This window comes from Cryptomeria japonica, chromosome 6 (assembly GCF_030272615.1).
Source record: "Cryptomeria japonica chromosome 6, Sugi_1.0, whole genome shotgun sequence".
NCBI classification, from domain to species: domain Eukaryota; kingdom Viridiplantae; phylum Streptophyta; class Pinopsida; order Cupressales; family Cupressaceae; genus Cryptomeria; species Cryptomeria japonica.
The window spans coordinates 455,103,328-455,124,426 of NC_081410.1; the positions used below are offsets into that span (position 1 = coordinate 455,103,328).

Sequence of the window (21,099 nt, forward strand, 5' to 3'; positions counted from 1 at the left end):
ATAGATATTGCTCATTGCAGGTGGAAGGGAAAATCTCCACCCCACCCCCCAACCCCCCAAATTGCCTTGGCTCGAATGATTCTCCCCATATTTGAGCTAGTTTTTGGGTTGTTGCAAGTTTGATAGGCTTTTTCACTTATCCCTGTTTTGTTGTTTCTTTTACTGCATTTGGACCATGTGTTTTAAGGGTCAACACCCTTGCCTACTGTTTTTGTAAATTTGATAGTCTTGGCTATGTTAAGGATCAACACCCTAATTAACGCAGCTTTATTAATCAAAAACATAAAGATTATCCACATGTTTATATACACTCTTGTATATATTTATATGTACAAATAACATAGCTATTATGACACTAATATATATAGCTTCATCAAACTAAATAAAAAATTAACTAAATAAATTAACAAAATGATTTAATAGCGAACTTATCAACACCCTAATTAACGCAGCTTTATTAATCAAAAACATAAAGATTATCCACATGTTTATATACACTCTTGTATATATTTATACGTACAAATAACATAGCTATTATGACACTAATATATATAGCTTCTAATCAAACTAAATAAAAAATTAAGTAAATAAATTAACAAAATGATTTAGTAGCGAACTTAACATGCCTCGGAAAAATCATATTTACTCCAGATTGGTAAGGCTATTTTAAGATATACCGATCAAAAAAAAGAATGTTTAAAGAAATTAAGTCGAGATAGCATGAATAGCACAAGAATGTAAATCTCATGTGCCTCTGAATCCCTTCTGTTAATGTTTATAGGAATAATTCGTTAACATATCTACAACTCGTCCTTCCTCCTAAAGAAATAATTGTCAACTACAATGATTAATTAGATCCTATAATTACAATTACACTGTAAATCAAATGGTAATGTGTCAAATATATTTTGCCGCCCTAATGCTCTGTTATAGCAAAAAAAATTACAACTTAGAAATTTTTTCCATATGGTGGACACCCACTTCAACAATGAAGAGTCGGAAATGAAAAAATATATATACCTTGCTTAATTTGACACAGAGGCCCGACAGTGCTACAAACGAGCAAGATATACAAACATTTCTCTTTATATAAGAAACCTAAAAACCACATTCTATCCACATTCAAGCTTGTACATCAGTCCCTTAATCTCATTACAGTAGAAACTGCTTCAGCAAAAAAGAAATTGCCTGCCCCTTCAGCAGAAATTCACAAACTATCAAAATCACAGTTCTACATTATCCAACTTTCCCTTGCAAATAGTTCATTCGGTCTGCCCACGGGGATTAATTCCTGCCACCCCTTCCTCGTGCCCTGCCTCTGCCACGCCCTACAAGACAACAAACAATAGTAACTAAGTTAATTTCAAGACCAAGAAACAAAACAAGACAAACTTCTGCAGAACCATTTCAATGTTTTTGTCAGTGTTTCTAAAGGAAGTTAAGACAAAGCAGAAGATTACAATTTTAACCATTGCCAAAACCATAAACTTATAACGGATACAAAAATAATATACCTCGGCCCCGTGAAGCTACTTCCCCTCCAGCCATCCCATAGTCGTTATAATAACCACCGTCTTGAGCATTACCACCAAATCTACCTCGACCACGACCTGCCACGTTAAAAATCTTAATTAGAAGTTCTTAACAAAATAATCAATTCAAATTCACAAATACAATTGAAACTGAAAAAAAATGCACCTTGGCCTCTACGAAAGCTATTGTCATTATAATTACCATCATCACCAAACCTGCCCCTGCCACGGCCTGACATGGTAATAGGCAAGTCAAAAAGTGTTATTTAAAAAGTGAAGGACAACAAATAGATGGAAAAAATATTCAGTCCATATCAAGCCATGAACCTCATAAAATTACTTTGCTGCCCATTTTGTAAAAGGAATAGACTGTTGTAAACTGCACCAACAAACAGAGGTTGCAAAAAAGAAAAGAAATTACCTCCCCTGCCTCGTGGAGCGAAGTCCATAGTGCCCATACCATTGTCATTAAAATTACCATTGCCATATTGTCCATTGCCATATTGTGCATTGCCACTGGATCTGCCCCTACCACGTCCTGGCATCCAACAACAAAAAGCATACATTATTTTGGGTAAAAGAGCATTGAAATCTATTCATCAGTATAGAGTGAAGAAGACTCCTCCTGGCAAATATATAGAGAGAGAATGGTAAATACCTTGACCTCGAGGGGGGAGATCGCCACCACCCATGCCAAAATCATTATAGTTATTATCTTGCACTGCACCACCATAAAAGCCTCTACCACGACCAGGGAAACTTCGACCTCTACCACGGCCACGAAAACGTCCACGGCCTTGATTCCATCCATTATCTGGAGACTCATGATAGGCTCCAGTGTCACCATTCTGATAGTTTCCGGAGGCAGCATTTCCTATAGCAAAGTCAACCACATTAACTATACAGCCATTTAAAATCAAGGCTAACAATATATAATGTTAATGGTAGCTTCACATTAAAACATGAATACTATACCTCCTCTGCCAGTCCCCCTCCCACGTGCACGACCTTTGCCTTTCACATCTTGAAGAGAATCCTCTAAGAAAATCAATTACTAAGTAAGTTATGTTGAACATAAACAAAGTTGTTGAAAATATAGATACCTCATAAGAACGAAATAAATTCATTACAAGAAAACTCACCTCCCTCGTATTCGTATTCAGGTAGAGGCTTGACTTGATCAGCCGGCAGTGGTGGTTGATAACTGTAACAAGTTTGCATACTAAATTTAGATTAAAAGCACAATGAATTTTCGTAATGGATCCAAACAACCATATGCTAAAAGTACCTCTTGTACAGAAAAAAGAAACAAATACTTCTGGGGGAAGAGAGGATAGCATCAAGCTTACCCTGCAGATGATGTGTCAAGTTGTATTGTGGACAAAGTGATTGTTATCATGGATACATGCCTTGTTGTTTCCAACCTGAAAGAAAAAAGCTATTAAGCCGCAAGTTTCTTAGAACTAGAATGGAACAAACGGAATTCATTGTTAAGCCGCAAGTTTCTTAGAACTAAAATAGAACAAACGAAATTCATTGTCCTCAATTACTTGAGATCAGAAATAATAGACTTTCTAGAAAGACTTACGGTAAAAGACCTTCTTCAAGAGGTTCCCACATATATGTTATAGGAGCAGAGCTAATCGTTGTGTTCTGGTGAAGATTGGGAATCCTCCTCTGCAGTGTATGACACACAAACATGCAAACTCAAAAACACATCCGGATTATAGGCTAATCTGTAATAACTGAACAAATAGCTAGAAAATTAAAAGGACATATTACAATACCTTTATAATTTCTGCAATTGTTACTGTCTTACTAATTGCTTTTCCCATTGCCTTCAAAACAACTTCAGATGCGCCTCTCTCCTGCATGGAAAACCATAAATTCAATTACTTCTTTCCATAAGATTGCCCAGATTGAAAATAAGAACTATCATGCTAGGAGAAGTGGGGGGAACAAGGGTCCAGATCCCCCATAGAGCATAATCACATCCACATTAATCAAAGGCATTTCTCTTAAACTTGCAAAATATCCCAGGCCAAAAATATTGGAAACTGGAACATTTGAGTTTAAGAAAAATTGCAATTGCTGTTTCCAGCTCTTTTTCCTTCACGTACAAAGTTCTAAATTTGAAAATGAGATACAGGATTCTTCTACTTTCACAAACATGAAAAACGTTATTTCCAGTCTAGAGAAGCAACATTACAATACCAGAAATCAAAATGTTAAAACCATACTCTCTAGCAACTGGAGCAGATATACTTGATGTATCTGACCCCTCCTACTCCGTATTCACCTATTGAGCTTTGTTTTGCAGCAAATTATTTTCTTTATATTATTGTATTACATTTTACATCAAAACATGAACTTAAATGCCAATATGCATGTATTATTTAACATAAATTTCATGTTTTGATCAGTTGGCACTGCACTGTTTCGTAGATGCAAAAGCATCAAACAGTAAAAAGTTCATTTAAATCAGTCAATAGTGCTTAAACCAGAGAACTGGGGCTTTTACCCACATTTCCCTGTTAAGCAATGTCCCCTCACCATCCCCAATCTGTCAAAATTCTGGGGAAACATCACCAGTATGGGGACACTTCTGCTGAAAGGTTTTAAAGATGACCTGTCATTCCCAGCATCCTTGTGATGCCCAGAGGAAGTTAGGACATCCCACTATACAAAACCAATTAAAATTTATTAATAAAAATTGAAACCCTAACCTTTTGTGGGGCTACACATTCACACCCAAAAATGGCATGCATCATGAGGGCTTCCGTGGCCTTGAAGGTCTTCACTGGAGCAGATATACTTGATGTATCTGACCTCTCCTACTCCGTATTCACCTATTGATCTTTGTTTTGCAGAAAATTATTTTCTTTATATTATTGTATTACATTTTACATCAAAACATGAACTTAAATGCCAATATGCATGTATTATTTAACATAAATTTCATGTTTTGATCAGTTGGCACTGCACTGTTTCATAGATGCAAAAGCATCAAACAGTAAAAAGTTCATTTAAATCAGTCAATAGTGCTTAAACCAGAGAACTGGGGCTTTTACCCAGTCCCTGTTAAGCGATGTCCCCTCACCATCCCCAATCTGTCAAAATTCTGGGGAAACATCACCAGGATGGGGACACTTCTGCTGAAAGGTTTTAAAGATGACCTGTCATCCCCAGCATCCTTGTGATGCCCAGAGGAAGTTAGGACATCCCACTATACAAAACCAATTAAAATTTTATAAGAAAAATCGAAACCCTAACCTTTTATGGGGCTACACATTCACACCCAAAAATGGCATGCATCATGAGGGCTTCTGTGGCCTTGAAGGTCTTCATTTGGGCTTAGCAAGAGAGGCTTTGCCCCTCAGCCTCACCTTGTATCACAATAGGGGTCACATCCAGGGCACTGCCCACGTGACCCCACTGGGCACACACCCCAGCTCTGGTTTTAAACAACAAAAATTAAAAATTGTTTAGTGTTGTGTCCGATAAAAAAAAACAATTTTCCTGAATTTTTTACATTTAAATCCCAAAAAACTGAATTCCATCATACTTTTGGTTTGCCAAGTCACACCCAAATCCAAGAAATGCTAATGTGATATAAACCATTTTGATTTATCTTTAGCATTTAGGATATAACAATTGATGTTGATTTCTCAAAATTATCAGCTGTGTTCTCAAATTCTATTTTATTATACATTTTGTTCCAAGCAAAACTACTATAATATAAACCATTTTGACTTATCTTTTAACATTTAAGATTTGACAATTGACATTGAATTATCAGTTATCACCTAAGTTTTCAATTGTCTATTTAATCTTTTTACATTTTGTTCAAAACATGAAAGGAAACTTGGAGAAACACTTTATTAATCATTGAATCGATAAAACACTGGATTCCACCACTCCGATCTCTAAATCAACAAATACTGATGTACCCAGGCTTAAGATGGAATATGCATCTCACCACACACCATACAAATACTGATATTAATATGGGATCCTATATCAAATCCCAAATTTAGCAGGCATGAATCAATTGCCTGTGTTTTATGGCATTATATTTAAAACCAAATGTCATGCACCACAATCTCAACTTGATAACCAGTGAATTAAAGGGACAGCCAGGAAGGACTTAGGCATTCTGCATTATATATCCTATAAAGAAGGAATGGAAAGATCAAATCTAAGTCTGACCTATAGGACCAACAATATCATGGATAATGTCATGATCAGCCAAACTTCCAATGTTCATTTGTGTCTTTGTTCCTAAGATATGCGGTCTTTCTTGTCTTTGTTCCTAAGATATACCGTTGTGTACCCATATACATATTATAATTTGCTGGAAAAGGTTAGTAGATGATATTAGATGTTACATCTTGGTATGGTACCATATATCAGGATCATTAGCATGTGGCATTTGGAATGAGTTTCTTGCTGAATATAATAGTAACCTCTAATCACAATCTGTTGTGCATTGCGTTTTATAGGATTCTTACCAAAGAAGCCTGTAGAGATTACCCTTAGTTATATTGGGAAATACTGTGTAAAGGAGTTAACCCTAGTTATATGTAAAAACCCTATGTGAAGGATAATCGTTAATATTACAGGTTTCTGATTTTAATTAGTATCATCATAGTTCAGTCTATTTTAGTACTAATTTAGAATTTCAGTTAAAACTTATTCCACCTCACAATGAAGTGTCCTCTCCTCTATAAGAAAATCTACATAATCCAATGCAAATATCACAACAATGTGAAGGTCCTCTCCTCTATAAGAAAATCTACATAATCCGATGCAAATATCACAACAATGTGAAGAGTCACATAGCCTTGGTTACTCACAATGTTAATCCGATTGACATTGAGAGTTCTATCCTCTAAGACAAAATCTACAAAATGCAATGCACTTAGGACAAGAATGATTACTGATATTGATGTTCCCACGCCCAAGCACTGTGGACAATTCACATTGCATCATCTACTTAAGAGCAAAGATCTAATAAATTTACCATGGCGCAACCCACAAAAAAGAAATGAAAAGATAAATTTAAGTTGCGACCAAGAGCAAAATATTATACAAGACGTTTAACATGCAACTACAATAGGAATACAGCCTTGTACCCAATTTCAAAGACAGCACTTACCCACAAAAAATGCAATGGAACAATCAAATTAAATTGTGGTCAGTAGAACGATGTGCTCATAATCGTCCAAAACACAATTTCAATACAAATGAGGTCATATTTGAGAAAACTTCCCAGACAAAGCCCTTGCCTAAATTAAAAGATGGTACAGAGCTTGCATTCAGATGATTGCTACACAACAAAAAATCTACGAAACTGACTGCAGATATTAGAGAAATGCAGAGTGACCCACATTGCAAAATCCCACAAAGAAAACAATGCGAATATATGAATTGAACAGTAGCATGTAGCAAAATGGCAATATAGATATCTAACGTAAATTTCCAATACACATACAGTAATGATTAGGGAAGCTTCCCGAATACAACTTTATGCACCATTCAAAAAACAGCATACAGTGTTCCCAGGGTTCTCTATTCTGAGAGAAGACCGATAAAAGTCAATAGTGGTATCACAACAACCAAAGCGATCCATAAATAACTCTCATTAAACACATACTTCACTGGAATGTAACCCGTGACCAGGGGACTGCACAATGCATATGAAACATAGCCGAGAGCATTATGACCTTTCTTCAAAAGTCAGTTACTCAGGCTCAACAAATTAAATAGGAACAAATACAATAACTATCTTCAGTAGACCGGACAAGAACCCAAAACTAAACCAACAAAGCATATTCTTCAATCACAATGATCTATCTAATCCTGGTTGTAACAAACGACAAGTCATAACAATGATAAATCCACAAATAACCTAGCATAAAGCAAAAGTAAGGTCCCAGTACATACTCTGAGTAGAGTTGTTGCATATGTAATATAGTTCCTAGGCATCCCCTGGGTAGTTATACGAATCTCGTTATCCATAATGGGGACATCGGGGCGAGGCTTCTCCACTCTGTGATATCTGTCCATGGTTCCAAAGCTTCCACTTCTGCTTCCAGATAAACCCTAAACCCTACCCCAAGCTCCACAGCTTCAGCGGATCAAATACTGCAAAAAGGAATACCAACCCAGTTTAAACAACCATGAAACCAAACGAATCCATAACACCCACCTGAAAAAACCAACTAAGAAAACTACCCGCCTCGAGATCCATTGGATTTTGAAGGCAGACACAAAGAACTTAGGAGAAATACTGAGAAACCTACCGGATTGCGGTTTTTTGTTCCGATGCAGAAGTCTCGATCGAGTTGTTTGCTCTTAGCTGCTTGCTTGATTGGATTGGTAGATTTTGATTGTGGGGTTTGCTTTATTTTTTTAAGAGTGAGAGAAGCAATTGAAGGGAAAGCTGCAGCTGCTCGTAAAACCGACTACTCCTCTCATGCAAGCAACCTCCGCTTCCAGGATGTGTGGTTAGGGCCCCTCTTATAGTGGGACCTTTCCAAATATGAAATCCACGCGTAATTACACACTATTGTGAAATCCTAAAGCACCCATGGCTTTCGGTTTTGGGTCGACCTTAGCTAAACTAGGGATTATGAGGGAATTGGATAATGTAAATTACAGAAGTGTATATTTTATATTTTGAGTTTAAATTTATTAAAAAATTACTCAGCTGATTTTAATTATAAATATATTTTATTATATTATATTTATTATTTATAAAATAGAGTTGTTTTAAATATGTAGGGTTTTGTTTTTAGATTATATTGTTTGTATGATCTGATCTTTTAGTTTGAAATCTTAAATCTTTAGCTCTCCCAAGTCAAATTATTATATGTGGGCTTGTGTACTAAAGGTCTTAGTTGTATGTCTAGAACATGTATTTAAAAACATCATTCTAAGATTTTAATCATCGAACAATTATCAAATATTAGCATCTTTCATCCATGTTTAGAACATTAATGATAGTCTTAATCTTATGTCAATCTTAAGTGCATCAACGACAGTGTCAATATATTTTTTTAGTGTGTATTCAATCTTACTTCATTGGATACAAAGTTAATTATTAGCAATAAAGTTAATGGTCTTTGAACTCCATCTATAGTAGGCCCTTAAAGGTGTGTTTCAAAACCACCTATTTATTAAGCATAGGTATGAGTGTACACAAATGGGTCTTGTAGATCTAAAAATGATATTCAAAAGTGGATAGACTAACATAGGAGCAAAGTGTCTCAAGACTAAACCACAAGTGTGGCCTAGTCTAATGCATCCTAACTTTCTAATCATGATCTTGATCATTGATCCAATGCTAGTTTGTAGTTTACAACATGATATCTTAATGTCTCAACTAATCCAAGGTTACATTAACATGTCAAATACAAGTAAGCTCTTTAATCCTTCTCGAAAATATTGTTTCTTAATCTTAATTTTTGAAGCCTTTAATTATAGTTATAATTATGAATACATTTAGGAATCTAAGGTTTTATATTTTGATTCATTTACAAAGGGTTTACTTTATTACCCTATGTATGTATGTGTATGTATGTATGTATGCATATGTATGTGTATGTATGTACGTACGTACGTACGTATGTATGTATGTATGTATGTATGTATGTGTATGTATGTACGTACGTACGTATGTATGTATGTATGTATGTATGCATATGTACACATACATACATACGTACGTACGTACGTACGTACATACACATACATATGCATACATACATACATACATACATACACATACATACATACGTACATACATACGTACGTATGTACATACGTACATACATATATACACATACGTACATACATACATACATACATACATACATGCATACATGCATGCATATATATGTGTATGTATGTATGCATATGTATGTGTATGTATGTATGCATATGTATGTGTATGTACGTATGCATATGTATGTGTATGTATGTATGCATATGTATGTGTATGTATGTATGTATGTGTATGTACATGTATGTACATACACATACATACACATACATATGCATACGTACATACACATACATACATACATACGTACGTACATACATACATACGTACATACATACATACATACATACGTACGTACATACGTACATACATATATACACATACATACATACATACATGCATGCATGCATACATGCATACATACATACATGCATGCATGCATACATGCATACATACATACATGCATGCATATACATGTGCATACACACACACACACACACACACACACACACACACACACACACACACACACACACACACACACACACACACACACACACACACACACACACACACACACACACACACACACACATACATAATACATACATATCCTTTAGGATAGACTTGTTTTGGTTTGTCTAGCATTTTCTGTTATGAACTTGTCATAATGTGTATGTATTATTTTTCAAGTCATTGTGTGTATCTTTGCATGTCTAAGATACTAATAAGACCATTAGATCCTTTTCATCAAAGTGTTAGGTTAAACTCTAATCCTATGACCATGACTACCATAAATCCTTGCAATTATTATGATAATCACATGTTGGATTCTAATGAATAAGAGGGATATTATAATCAATATATTCATCAAATATGTTGAAATCAAATGAAATAAGAGAGAGTTGATAAAATGAAATCCTTGTGAAATCAATTAGCTACCATAGATGATGAAGTTCACTTCATTTATCATTGATGTTGTTACCAAGATGCATCCAACTAAACAACATGTGGCATGGATGAAATAAAAGGCTATAGGTTATATCATTCATGATACACAAACTACTCATTTAATGAACCATGTTTCCCTAATCTTTGAGTTTTATCCATCTTCTTCGTGGTATGAGTCCCCCACCCCTAATTCAAATCATAGTTTTATGCATTGCTTACCCCTCCAAGTTTTCCTTTGAGCTTCAACCCATCCTGCATGTCTCCTTTTGCTTATGCACATGGCATGCATGTCCCTCATGTTGTTCAAACTTTACCTACTACACATATAGCTAGCCCTTCGACTCGTATCCCTAGATCTATCAATTCCAACTATCATATCCCCTCATTTATAATAATCTAGGTTATGGACCAAATTTCTCATTTCTCATTCGCAACATCTCCCATGGCCCATTTTGGGTGTGTGTTCTTCCTCTTCTTTCTCCTAGTGTCTTATAAGGTCCTCAAAGTCTTTGAATTTGAAGGTGATTTGAAGCAGTTAGGAGCTATCAAAACAAGTAGAGATGAAAAATATTCAAAATCCAATTTTATCGATATTTTTTATTTTTCAATTAATTAAGTCACCTTTTCTTTTTTCACTTAAGATAAATTCAGGAAGCTTTTTTAGGCATTTAATAATTATTTAATATGCATGCATCCCTTAGTTATATTAATAATTAATTCACTATTAATTATTAATTGAATTTTAGGGTTTCTATCTTTAGAATTAGATTTCTTTATAAGGATGTCATGTCCTTCATTGTAAATCAAGCAATACAAGCAATATTCAATCAAGCATTTAGTTCTTGATATTGTCTTCAATATTCTCATTTGTTGCGCAATTTATCCTTTGTATGTAACAGGTATTCTTGCAGATGATTATCTGGGCTTGTGGGAATTCAACAATCATGAATTATAACAATTGGTTCGTAAAAATTAATAGCCAAAGGCATTGATTTTTAGGATGAAAGTAGATTTCTTTGAGATCTTTCTAATGATGTAACGGATTCAATTTTTTGTCCATCGACCAAAAACTTATGACCTTGCCAAGTTCAAGTAGTCAAATATACTTTTTTTTTTTTTTTTTCTGAAATTTCAGTTTTGTTAATTTTTGTCTCACATCCAACTATTAATTTTGGCTTCTGATGATTGTTCAAGTTTTTACAAATGTATATATTTTATTTGAAATCAAACCAAGGTGACTTTTTTGAGGCAAACATCTTTTTTCATGAGATTTCCATATTGTCCATTTGCATTCCACAATATTACAAGTTCGTAAGACCAGGTATTGTAGCCTAAATTCTCATTCAAATTCAAATCAGAAAGCATACTCAATCTTCTAAGTGTTTATCAATATTTGAAGTTTCAGAATTCCCCATCTAGGCATACTTTCTTATCCTAGTTCCAACATTTTATTGGTCCCCATCAAACTTTAAAAAATTCTCCATCATATTATGGCTTCTATCCTTCTTTTTCTCTTCCTTTCCATTTATTAGACTTCCAAACCTATGGTATAAGTTGTGTTATCTTCAACCCTTGATCCTCAATATTATTGCCTTTATTTGTGTTCTCCCCACAACACCCCAACACATGTTATAATATTATTAATAGTAAATTTTGGAACCATAACTTTCAAAAATGGGAATTTTTCCCACCCATAACCATTTTTTTAATTTAGAGTTATTGATTTGCATTATGGTTGACCCATTATTATTATGACAAGAATAGAGGGGTGAATGCATCCTTTCAAGGGGCATCATCTCCACTTAACCAAGTTCACTTCAAAATCTATTTGAAGCACTTATGTAGCTCAAGTGTATGGAATTGAGGATGAAAACTTATAGATGTATCAAATATTGGAGGATGCCACCCTTTTGTTGGAGGACAATCTCACTCAAATATCACACGTGACCTTTATTGTTCATAGATTTAACTATATTGTATTGATGTTTTTTAATAGTTTGTCATGGGTATGCTCATGATAGTTTATTCATATCATATATATTAGAGTTACAGTCTATTTTACATATATTTTTAGATATCATTATAAGAGAGAAAGGATTAAGAGTTTTTGATTAAGGAAAAAGTAGGTTTTGAAGGGGCCTCGAAACCCTTTACAAGCAGAAATTAAACAGCAAAGCTAAGAGAAACAGAAAAGAACAAAACCACAAGAAAACCAGCAGAAAACAAAAAGGATTAAGAGTTACACCTTCTTTGTTTGTTCATTATAACAAGAAGATTAGGATGTATGTCTATCATTTTTTGTTGATAATGTAATGATATTGTTAATGCTTAAATAACAATGTTAATTTGAGACATCTAAGATCTGATTTAATAATAAGATCGAATAGTGTCATTATTCAAATAATAAGTGTTTGTGAAAGGTTAAAACTTGGATTTGTATTATTATTTTGTTTCAAGATATTACAGTGGCATCATATCTAGTTGTCTATCCTTCATGTGATTCATAGGAGGATTCTTTAAATACCTAATGTATGGTGGTATGAGCTCTTTAGGAGCCAATAGTGACAAGAGTAAAGGCCAATTTAGAAAAGAAAGCATGGGAGAGAAAGTTAGATAATTGAAGACATCAAAGCCTTTCATGAAAGGCATAAAAGCCTTGATGTTGATATTCAAAAACAAATCTCTTTTTGCATAATAATGTTACTTGGAAATGAGGATCCATCAAGAGGATTTCAACATAAACAACCTCGCAAGAATTGCTAAGTATTCAACAAATATTCAATAGGCTAAAAGGATGAAGAATAGTTAAAATTGATACCTCACAAAACCATCAAGTGAGAAACAATCCTTGAATAGTTATTGCCTCATAGCCATGAGTTGAATAAGAGATCCCTTGATGTTAAAAGTGTGTTACTAGTGATGAGCATAGAAGATAAGGGCATTATTTTTCTTACAAGAAATCACAAATGATCATGGATGCATTATTAAGGAATGATTGATCTTCATAGAGGTAGTATAATAAAGACTATAACTTAAATGAGCTAGAAGTAACTGTGAATACGCAATGCCAAGTACCTGATAAGGAAGAAAAAGAAGAGGTAAATCTTGTGAAGATCTAAAAGAGAAGAACAAAGATTAAATCAAAGAAGAAAATGGGGATCACAAATCATAGAATAAATAACAATATATTATGAAAGAAAATGAAGTCGTCACTTTCAATAAGAAATAAAAAAATTCCTTATATGGGGATATAACAACTTGTATCCCAGATGTAGAAATAGTAATTGAAATTATCCTTGGAAATGTGTATTTAAATCCATTACATGTCTAAAACTACTAGTAAGCATATTAAAGATGATCCAAGGTTGCAAGAGTGTAAAAATCAAATGAGAGATATGGAGCCTAATGTTAGAAAATATAACTTTTTTATTTCCAATGATTTAGATCATCACATTGCCAATAAAAAGCATGTAGTTTCAAGTTTGCAAGATGGAATGGTTTATCCTTCTCTTCCCCAAGAATTAAAAAATAGGTTAGTCCACTTAATTTCACTAAGGAGGAAAAATGCAAGCATTGTAATCACTCTCATGAGTACCATTTAATATTTAAATGAGAGCATGTACACACTTGACACTGTATTTCCGCCAGTCAAAATAGCAATGGACCAGATTGGTGTCCCTTATCATCCAAGAAAAATCTCCAAAAATGGGAAAATAATTAAGAACATGTGTAATAAAGGACGCATAGATCCTTTTACTAAAATTCAAAACTAGCTATGCACCAAGAAGTGGGATCTTGGTAACCAAGGCATTTTTGTAACTCCTCTTGGCAGAGGATGAAACATGCTACTATCACAATGGTTATCACTAATGAAAATCAAGGATATGTATTGGGTTCATAGATTTGTGGTGAGTATGTAATGAAAAAATAGAAGACCATGGAATCATATGATCTCATTGAGTTTGATTATGTTAATTTCTCCTATCGTTGGTGGAGATCTAATTCAATCAAAGAGAATGCATAAGAATCTACAAATATAGGTGTACCCAATTGGAATTTAAGAGGTAATTGTAATGTAGGAAGAGGTTTTCAATTTTATGATAAAATAGATAATTATATCATTGTTCCTAATAGGTTTGGCATACCCTACACTTGGATAAAATAAGCACTCAATTTCATTGCATGGATGAACATAAGAGATGCAATGCATTTATCGATATAGCATGGTTATATCCTAGCAGTGATTTTATATAGGTTCGTCAAATTAGGGAGATTTTGTCTTAGTTTGAAGGAAATAATATGCAGATAATAAGAAGCACATTGGTGGGTAAACTACATATTAACTCATTATATGGCAAGCAACATGGCATTTATTTTGGAACTCAAATGTATTCAAATCAAAATAGCATGATATTCAATAATATGTACCCAGAATCATTATCAAATAGTGTTGGGATTAAGGTGTCTCAACCGTTGCAAGTCTGAATATTGGTATTTGGATTTATTTATTTAACATTTGGTTTAATTTCACTAGCCTAGTAGACAATTTTGTTTGTACATGCTCTTTCATCATCTAGTGGGAGTTGGCATGTTGATTGGTCATCCTATTAGAAAGGTGACACAGAGTATTTTTTCCTTATATGGAAGTATGCATCCCACTTAGAGGATCTTGGATTCTTGTGTGGTGGGTGACTAGTGTCATGTAATGATAAATTTATGACAATTATTATGACACACCTACCTATGACAACTTTATGATAGAATGGACAAGTGTTAAGAGACAAATTTGCATGAAGAAGGTGGGAATCCAAGTTGGGCAAGGATAAGTTGTAAGAGAATCTACTATTGTTAGTTAGTTATGATGGATTCTCTTATAGTTGTAAGTGTTGTCACTCATGATTATTTTTATGATAATTGTAAGATGTGTAAGAGAATATATTGCACCTAAATTTAGTAAATTTTGGGTGCCCAACTTAGGAGGCTTAGATGAGGAGTAAAAGTATGATGTGCACATGCATGCTTATAGGTGGTTGAAAAGTGTTCCAAGTGTTTTGCATGACCCCCTCTTCTGTCTCCATCGAGAAGCTTTCTAATTTGTTGTATTTCTCTACACAAGGTTGTAAAGGAGAGAATTATGTATGTTATATTTTGTAGGTGAAGTGTTATGATGCGAGAATCAATCTAGATTGTGGGTTGTTGGTTGTATACTCTTATTGAAGAAGCTTAGTGTTGATATTGTGTTACAAATGATTAGTTTACTAGAAATACAAAGACTATGATTTTGGAGTGCGGGGTTTTTCTCCTAAAAGGATTTTCCCCATGTATATCTTATGTTTATTGTGTTTATCTATTTACATGTTGTGTATCTCTCCCTACATGTGTTTCTCGTCCTATAATAATTTGAGATTTGTAAGAAAATTTGTATTATCTCTCCCACTGGATTAGTGTTAGGAAGATTTTTTTGCACAACTACTTCCTTTTAGTTGGTATCAAAGCTTGGCCAATTTTGGTTCCATTGTTGGGTAGCAAGTTTTTTTATACTAATCTTAGTTTGAGTGGGAGATTTTGTAAATTATTTTAAAAATATTGGTGTAGGAAGAAGACAGAAGCACATCTTAAACAACTGAGATGGAAAAGTTTAATGACATTAACTTCAAACTATAGAAGTTGAATATGGAAGATGTGCTCATAGATCAACATCTATGGGTTGCAATGTCTAGAATAAAGCCTCAAACTACACCACATGATGTTTGGGATATGATAGATCAAAAAGTTAAAGGCCTCATAAGGCTCTATTTGGTAGACTTTATCCTATTAAATGTCTACAAAGAGAAGATTGTGAAAGATATTTGGAAGAAGCTTGGATATGTTTATCAAGCTAAATCCATGCTAAACAAGCCTTTCCTACAAAAAAACTATATTTTCTAAAGATGGAAGGTGGAGGATCTATTTTTAATCATCTCAATACATTCAATATGATATTTGCTCAGTTGGGTTCTATTGGTGATAAGATTGAGGAGGAGGATAGGTGCATGATTTTGTTGAATTCTTTGCCAAACTCATGGGACCACCTTGTTAAAAATATCAAGAGTACAACCACCAAGTTCAATATGTGTGAGGTAGTGACATCATTAATTTTTGAAGAGAAGTAGAGTAAGAATTCTAAGTAAGCTAGGGAGGCTCTTGTAGTTTTTGGTAGATCAAAAGATAAAGATAAGAAGAAGGACAAGAAAGATAAAAGAAACAGATCCAAATCTCATGAGAGATTTAAGTCTCTTAGAAATTGCAAGGCAAAGTGTTGGAATTGCGGAAAATTGGTCACTTCCATAAAGAATGTGATGAGAAAAATAAAAAGAAGAGTTAGATTTCGATAAATCTTCATAGGATGATGATGAAGCCTCTGTCGTAACCTTAGTAATGCATGCATTAGAAGATGTATGGTTGATATATTTGAGTGCATATTTCCATATGATCTCACATTGGGGTTGGTTTATAAAGTATGAAGAATATTATAGTGGGAAGGTGTATCTTGATGATGACTCTCATTTAAAGATTTTTTGCCATGGGAGAGGCAAGATTAGATTCCTTGATAGAATAGTGAATGGGATCAATTGTGTCTTTCATATCCTAGGTTTGGCATAGAAGCTACTTTTTGTAAGTAAACTAAGTGATGTGGTTGTGTAGGTTGTTTTCTCGCAAGGTGGATATAAGATGACTAGAGGTTCAATGGTGCTTACTAAGGGTTTTTGGATTGGCACATTGTATAAGTTGGATTCATGCATGGTATAGTGCAATAGTACTTTTGTGGAGCCAAAGAAAAGGGCTCTATATTCTTCATCCTCAACATAAAATTGAGTTATGAAGAGGTTTATTATTTCTACATCTGATGGTCATGCTTTCTAGGTGCCTAAGTGTGTCAATTCTTTTGAGATAAAACTTCCACTTGGAGAAGAAAATGTTATGGCACCAAGCATTGATGAGAAGGGTCTCAAAACCCTAAATAATAAACGCCTCATTTAGGTGCTTGATGATTGTAATCTTGAGTTTTATTTTTGTAAATACTACATTTATGGCAAGAAAAACCATGCTTAATTTTACTTTAGTTCTCACAAATCTTTTTGGTTGTTGGAGTTGATACATTCTGATGTTTTAGGTCTTGTTAGTGTTCCTTCAATTTCTAAATCTATGTATTTTATGTCATTCATTGACGAATACAATATAAGGATGTTTGTTTATTTTATTAGAAGAAAATATGAAGTCTTTAGTTAGTTTAAGGAGTTTAAGGCTCTTGTTGAGAATTAGACTTGTAGAAAGAATAAGTGTTTGAGGACTGACAATGACAGTGATTTTTATTCAACAAATTTGATAGGTTTTGTAAGGAGCATCGGATTGAGAGAGAAAAAGAATAATCCATACACTCCTCAATAGAATGGAGTTGTAGAGAGGATGAATAGGACGTTGATGGAGAGGGATAGTGGTTTTGGATTCAAACAAAAAAATTGGGTCAAATCTATAGCCATTGACTACTATCTGGAAAGTAGATCTCCTACATCCACACTTGTTGATAAGACACCTATGAAGGTGTGGTTAGAAAAGAAGCCTTCGATGAGACATCTCAAAGTATTTGGTTGCAAATCTTGTGCTCATGTTTCAAGTGAAAAAAGATCTAAGTTGAATAACAAGGTTGTTGAGTGTATATTTATTAGCTATATTGCCAGTGTAAAAGGATAGAAGCTTTGCAATCTAGCGATAGAGAAGGTTCTCTATATTAGAAGTGTCTTTTTTCAGATAGATGAAACCATCCATTATTGAGTTGCAACTAGAGAAAGAAGAGAAATGGAGTAAAGAGGTAGATCATATTCCTTCTACCCCAAGAAATAAGAACTATGAGCTCCTAATGGACCTAATGATAAGGAGAGCTCTAGCAGCTCTGTGAGTTTAGAAAAAAGATGAAGAACCTCAACCTTGACCTTGAGGAGGTCTGCAAGAATCAAGTGGCAACTGAATTGGTTTGGTTATTTAACATTAGATTCCAATTGTATTTTTTTTTTGGTCAGTAATAATTTATATTTATATTAATAAGAAAAATCAAAGTATACATTGTTCAAATAAACAACAGGAAAAAAAACTTATACAACACTCAACCCACCAAATCCACCATTAAACACTACAAAACTTGATAAGAAAAATGAACTAGTCTACCAAGCACCATTACTTCCAAACATCTAAGAGAGCAAGAAGTCTATACCCTATATCCACCTAATCCCCTCTAGAGTTGACCAAACAATATAAAATCTGAACAACTATCTCTCATGCAGATTCTCCTAATTGAACTTGGCTAATATTTGTCGTGCTTCCTCTATGCATGCCTACAGTTGCAGTTCAGGTCGCATCTCCACCCTTTCCAGCTTGTGTACCGCATGAAGAGCTTCCTCCACCCTCATAAGCCCTGCAAATGTCTTGAAGGCTTCCCATCCATGCCATGTCATTGCTCTACATCTTTCTTTTAATTCATCCTCTAGCCAACACACAAAAGGCATGGGGTTCTCATGCTCCTCCATGCCTTCAGAAACATCAATTCCAACCCCCATAATGATCAATTCAAGAATAGACTCCAATCCAACCAAATACTCCTCTGCAATTAACTCCTTCAATATTCGTTGAACCTTGTCAACAGTATCTTCAAATTCTAACCCCCACGCCATAATTAGTGGGTAGATTTCCATATTGGTTTGATACCTATGTCTGATATGCACAATATCCTCACTCAACATTAACTTCACCACCTCCAACAACCTCTCATCTTTATAAAGGAATAACCCATGTATATGTCTATTTAGCACCTTTCCCACAAAAGGCACAAGTTTCTTTTCCGTTTGAAAGTAAAGTTTGCTTCCATTACCTCAAATCTACTGCGTCGCCACCTCCAAATCTAAAAACCAGCTCTTCTGCTAATGAGAGCTATAAAACCACTATAGCATGATAATAATGTCTCTCCCTCATAATCCTTATTTCAATTTGATTTGCATTCAAACTACCTGTTGAAAGCCAACCTTCATCGCTGCCAAAAACCTGTTTCAACACCACATTTCCATAAATGCTCTATCAGAATATATCTTATCAGCCTTTCCACACAATCTGGTATTAACTACATCTCAGGATCGTGTTTATTGCCATGTCCTTCAACTACCACTTTGATCCTCCAAATTTTCTGTGGTTGCCAAATGCGTTGTAACTACATTCATGTCATCAATCAAAAGATTATGAATATCTTCCAGATGATATTTGTGTACTTCCAAGTGAGAAGACTAGCCCATTTAGACAATACATCTACTTCTCTATTTTCATCTCTGGACACATGGGATATCTTGAAATTTTTGAAATACTTCATGTCATGAGTTATTTTTTGAACAAACTTATTTAGCATCTAGACCTGCATTTCCCCCTTTGTGATTGCATTTATAATAATCAATGAATCATCTTCTAGGTGTAATTTATTAAAGACAAGTTTCAAACCCCACTCAACTACTAAGGATGCTGCTTGCACCTCAACTGCATTATTCATACCCCTTTCCAGTCGCTTGGTGCCCCACGCAACAATGTTGCCCTTTCAATCCTAAAACACCACCCCTGCACTAGACTCACCTAGATTACCGTTGGATGCCCCATCAAATTTTGCCTTGATCCACCCTTCCTTTGGTGGAATCCATTTTTCACTTAACTGCTCTAGAGGATCGCAATATGATAGATCATCTCGCATAGGCCCGTGAATGGGCTTGAATTTAATTCCTGGCCAACAATTTTGAAGACATGAATCCTCCTTTGATAGAACTACATTCTTCACACTTAGCTAAGATGTTGCAGCTCCCACCACTTCTTCGATTGATGTGTCAATTTTGGCCACAATCCTCTCAATTGATTTCCCTTTATCGTAAAAAATTCTTCGGTTTTACTCTTTCCAAATCTTCCACACTATCACTAATGGATTAATTTTCCACACAAAATAAAAAATAGATTTTCTACCCTTATACCACCAGCACAAAAAAGCATCCTTTAAAGCCCCAAGAAGAGGACCATGCCATGCTAGTTTTCCTTGTACCATCCTCCAACAAGCATAAGCCAAATCACACTTCAAAAGAAGGTGATCTACCTCTTCTTCATACTTACCACACATTACACATTCCTTTGGCCCCACCATCCCTAATTGTTTCCTCCTCTCACCAGTTAAAATTCTACCTCTAATTGCAAGCCAAGTGAATGCACCTACCTTAGGGAGACATTCTTTTCCCCATCATAAACTCATTTTCCATTCTTCCCTCGCTTCTCTATTATCTAAGAGTTGATATCCAATCTTGACCGAATAATTACCATATTGTATTCCATGCCATTTTACTACATCTTTTCCATCAGATATAAAAACTTTTCTATTTTAAAAATTTTTCTCCATAATTCTGATATGATCTGGGTTTTGTAATACCTCTCTTACCAATTTCCATCCCCATACATTCCTCCCATAAACTCTTCTGAGTTCCAAATAATCCCTTACTTTGGTGCCCCAAACTTCCTTCAATAATCTTCTGCCCCCATCATATTCTCATTACTATACAAAACCTGATGACCATCCCATGAATCTAACTAGAAGCGTGCATTCCTTCCATCACCAATATACCATGATAAATAATCAGTTTACCTTCTTGCATGAAACAATAAAATTCCAAATACCTGACCCACGCGGTGGATTTGCAATTGTGAAAATTCTCCAATCATCCGACTGGTCCAAATACTTGGCCCGCAAGATTTGAACCCATAATTCATGTGGATTGTTATATA

The 21,099-nt window shown here is 34.6% G+C and overlaps 1 protein-coding gene across 1 annotated transcript; it reads right to left on the bottom strand.

Moving 5' to 3' along the window:
* Positions 1 to 878: 878 nt before the first annotated feature.
* LOC131856107 (uncharacterized) lies at positions 879 to 8,041 on the bottom strand. The gene is made up of 12 exons (XM_059207419.1): positions 7,838 to 8,041; positions 7,479 to 7,679; positions 3,320 to 3,400; positions 3,121 to 3,209; positions 2,882 to 2,956; positions 2,675 to 2,736; positions 2,508 to 2,570; positions 2,191 to 2,406; positions 1,954 to 2,070; positions 1,699 to 1,764; positions 1,515 to 1,610; positions 879 to 1,328 (listed from the first exon to the last, which is right to left on the bottom strand). Exons 2-12 carry the CDS (start codon positions 7,599 to 7,601, stop codon positions 1,285 to 1,287), a joined length of 1,032 nt encoding a protein of 343 aa, XP_059063402.1. The 5' UTR covers positions 7,602 to 7,679; positions 7,838 to 8,041; the 3' UTR covers positions 879 to 1,284.
* Positions 8,042 to 21,099: the final 13,058 nt, after the last annotated feature.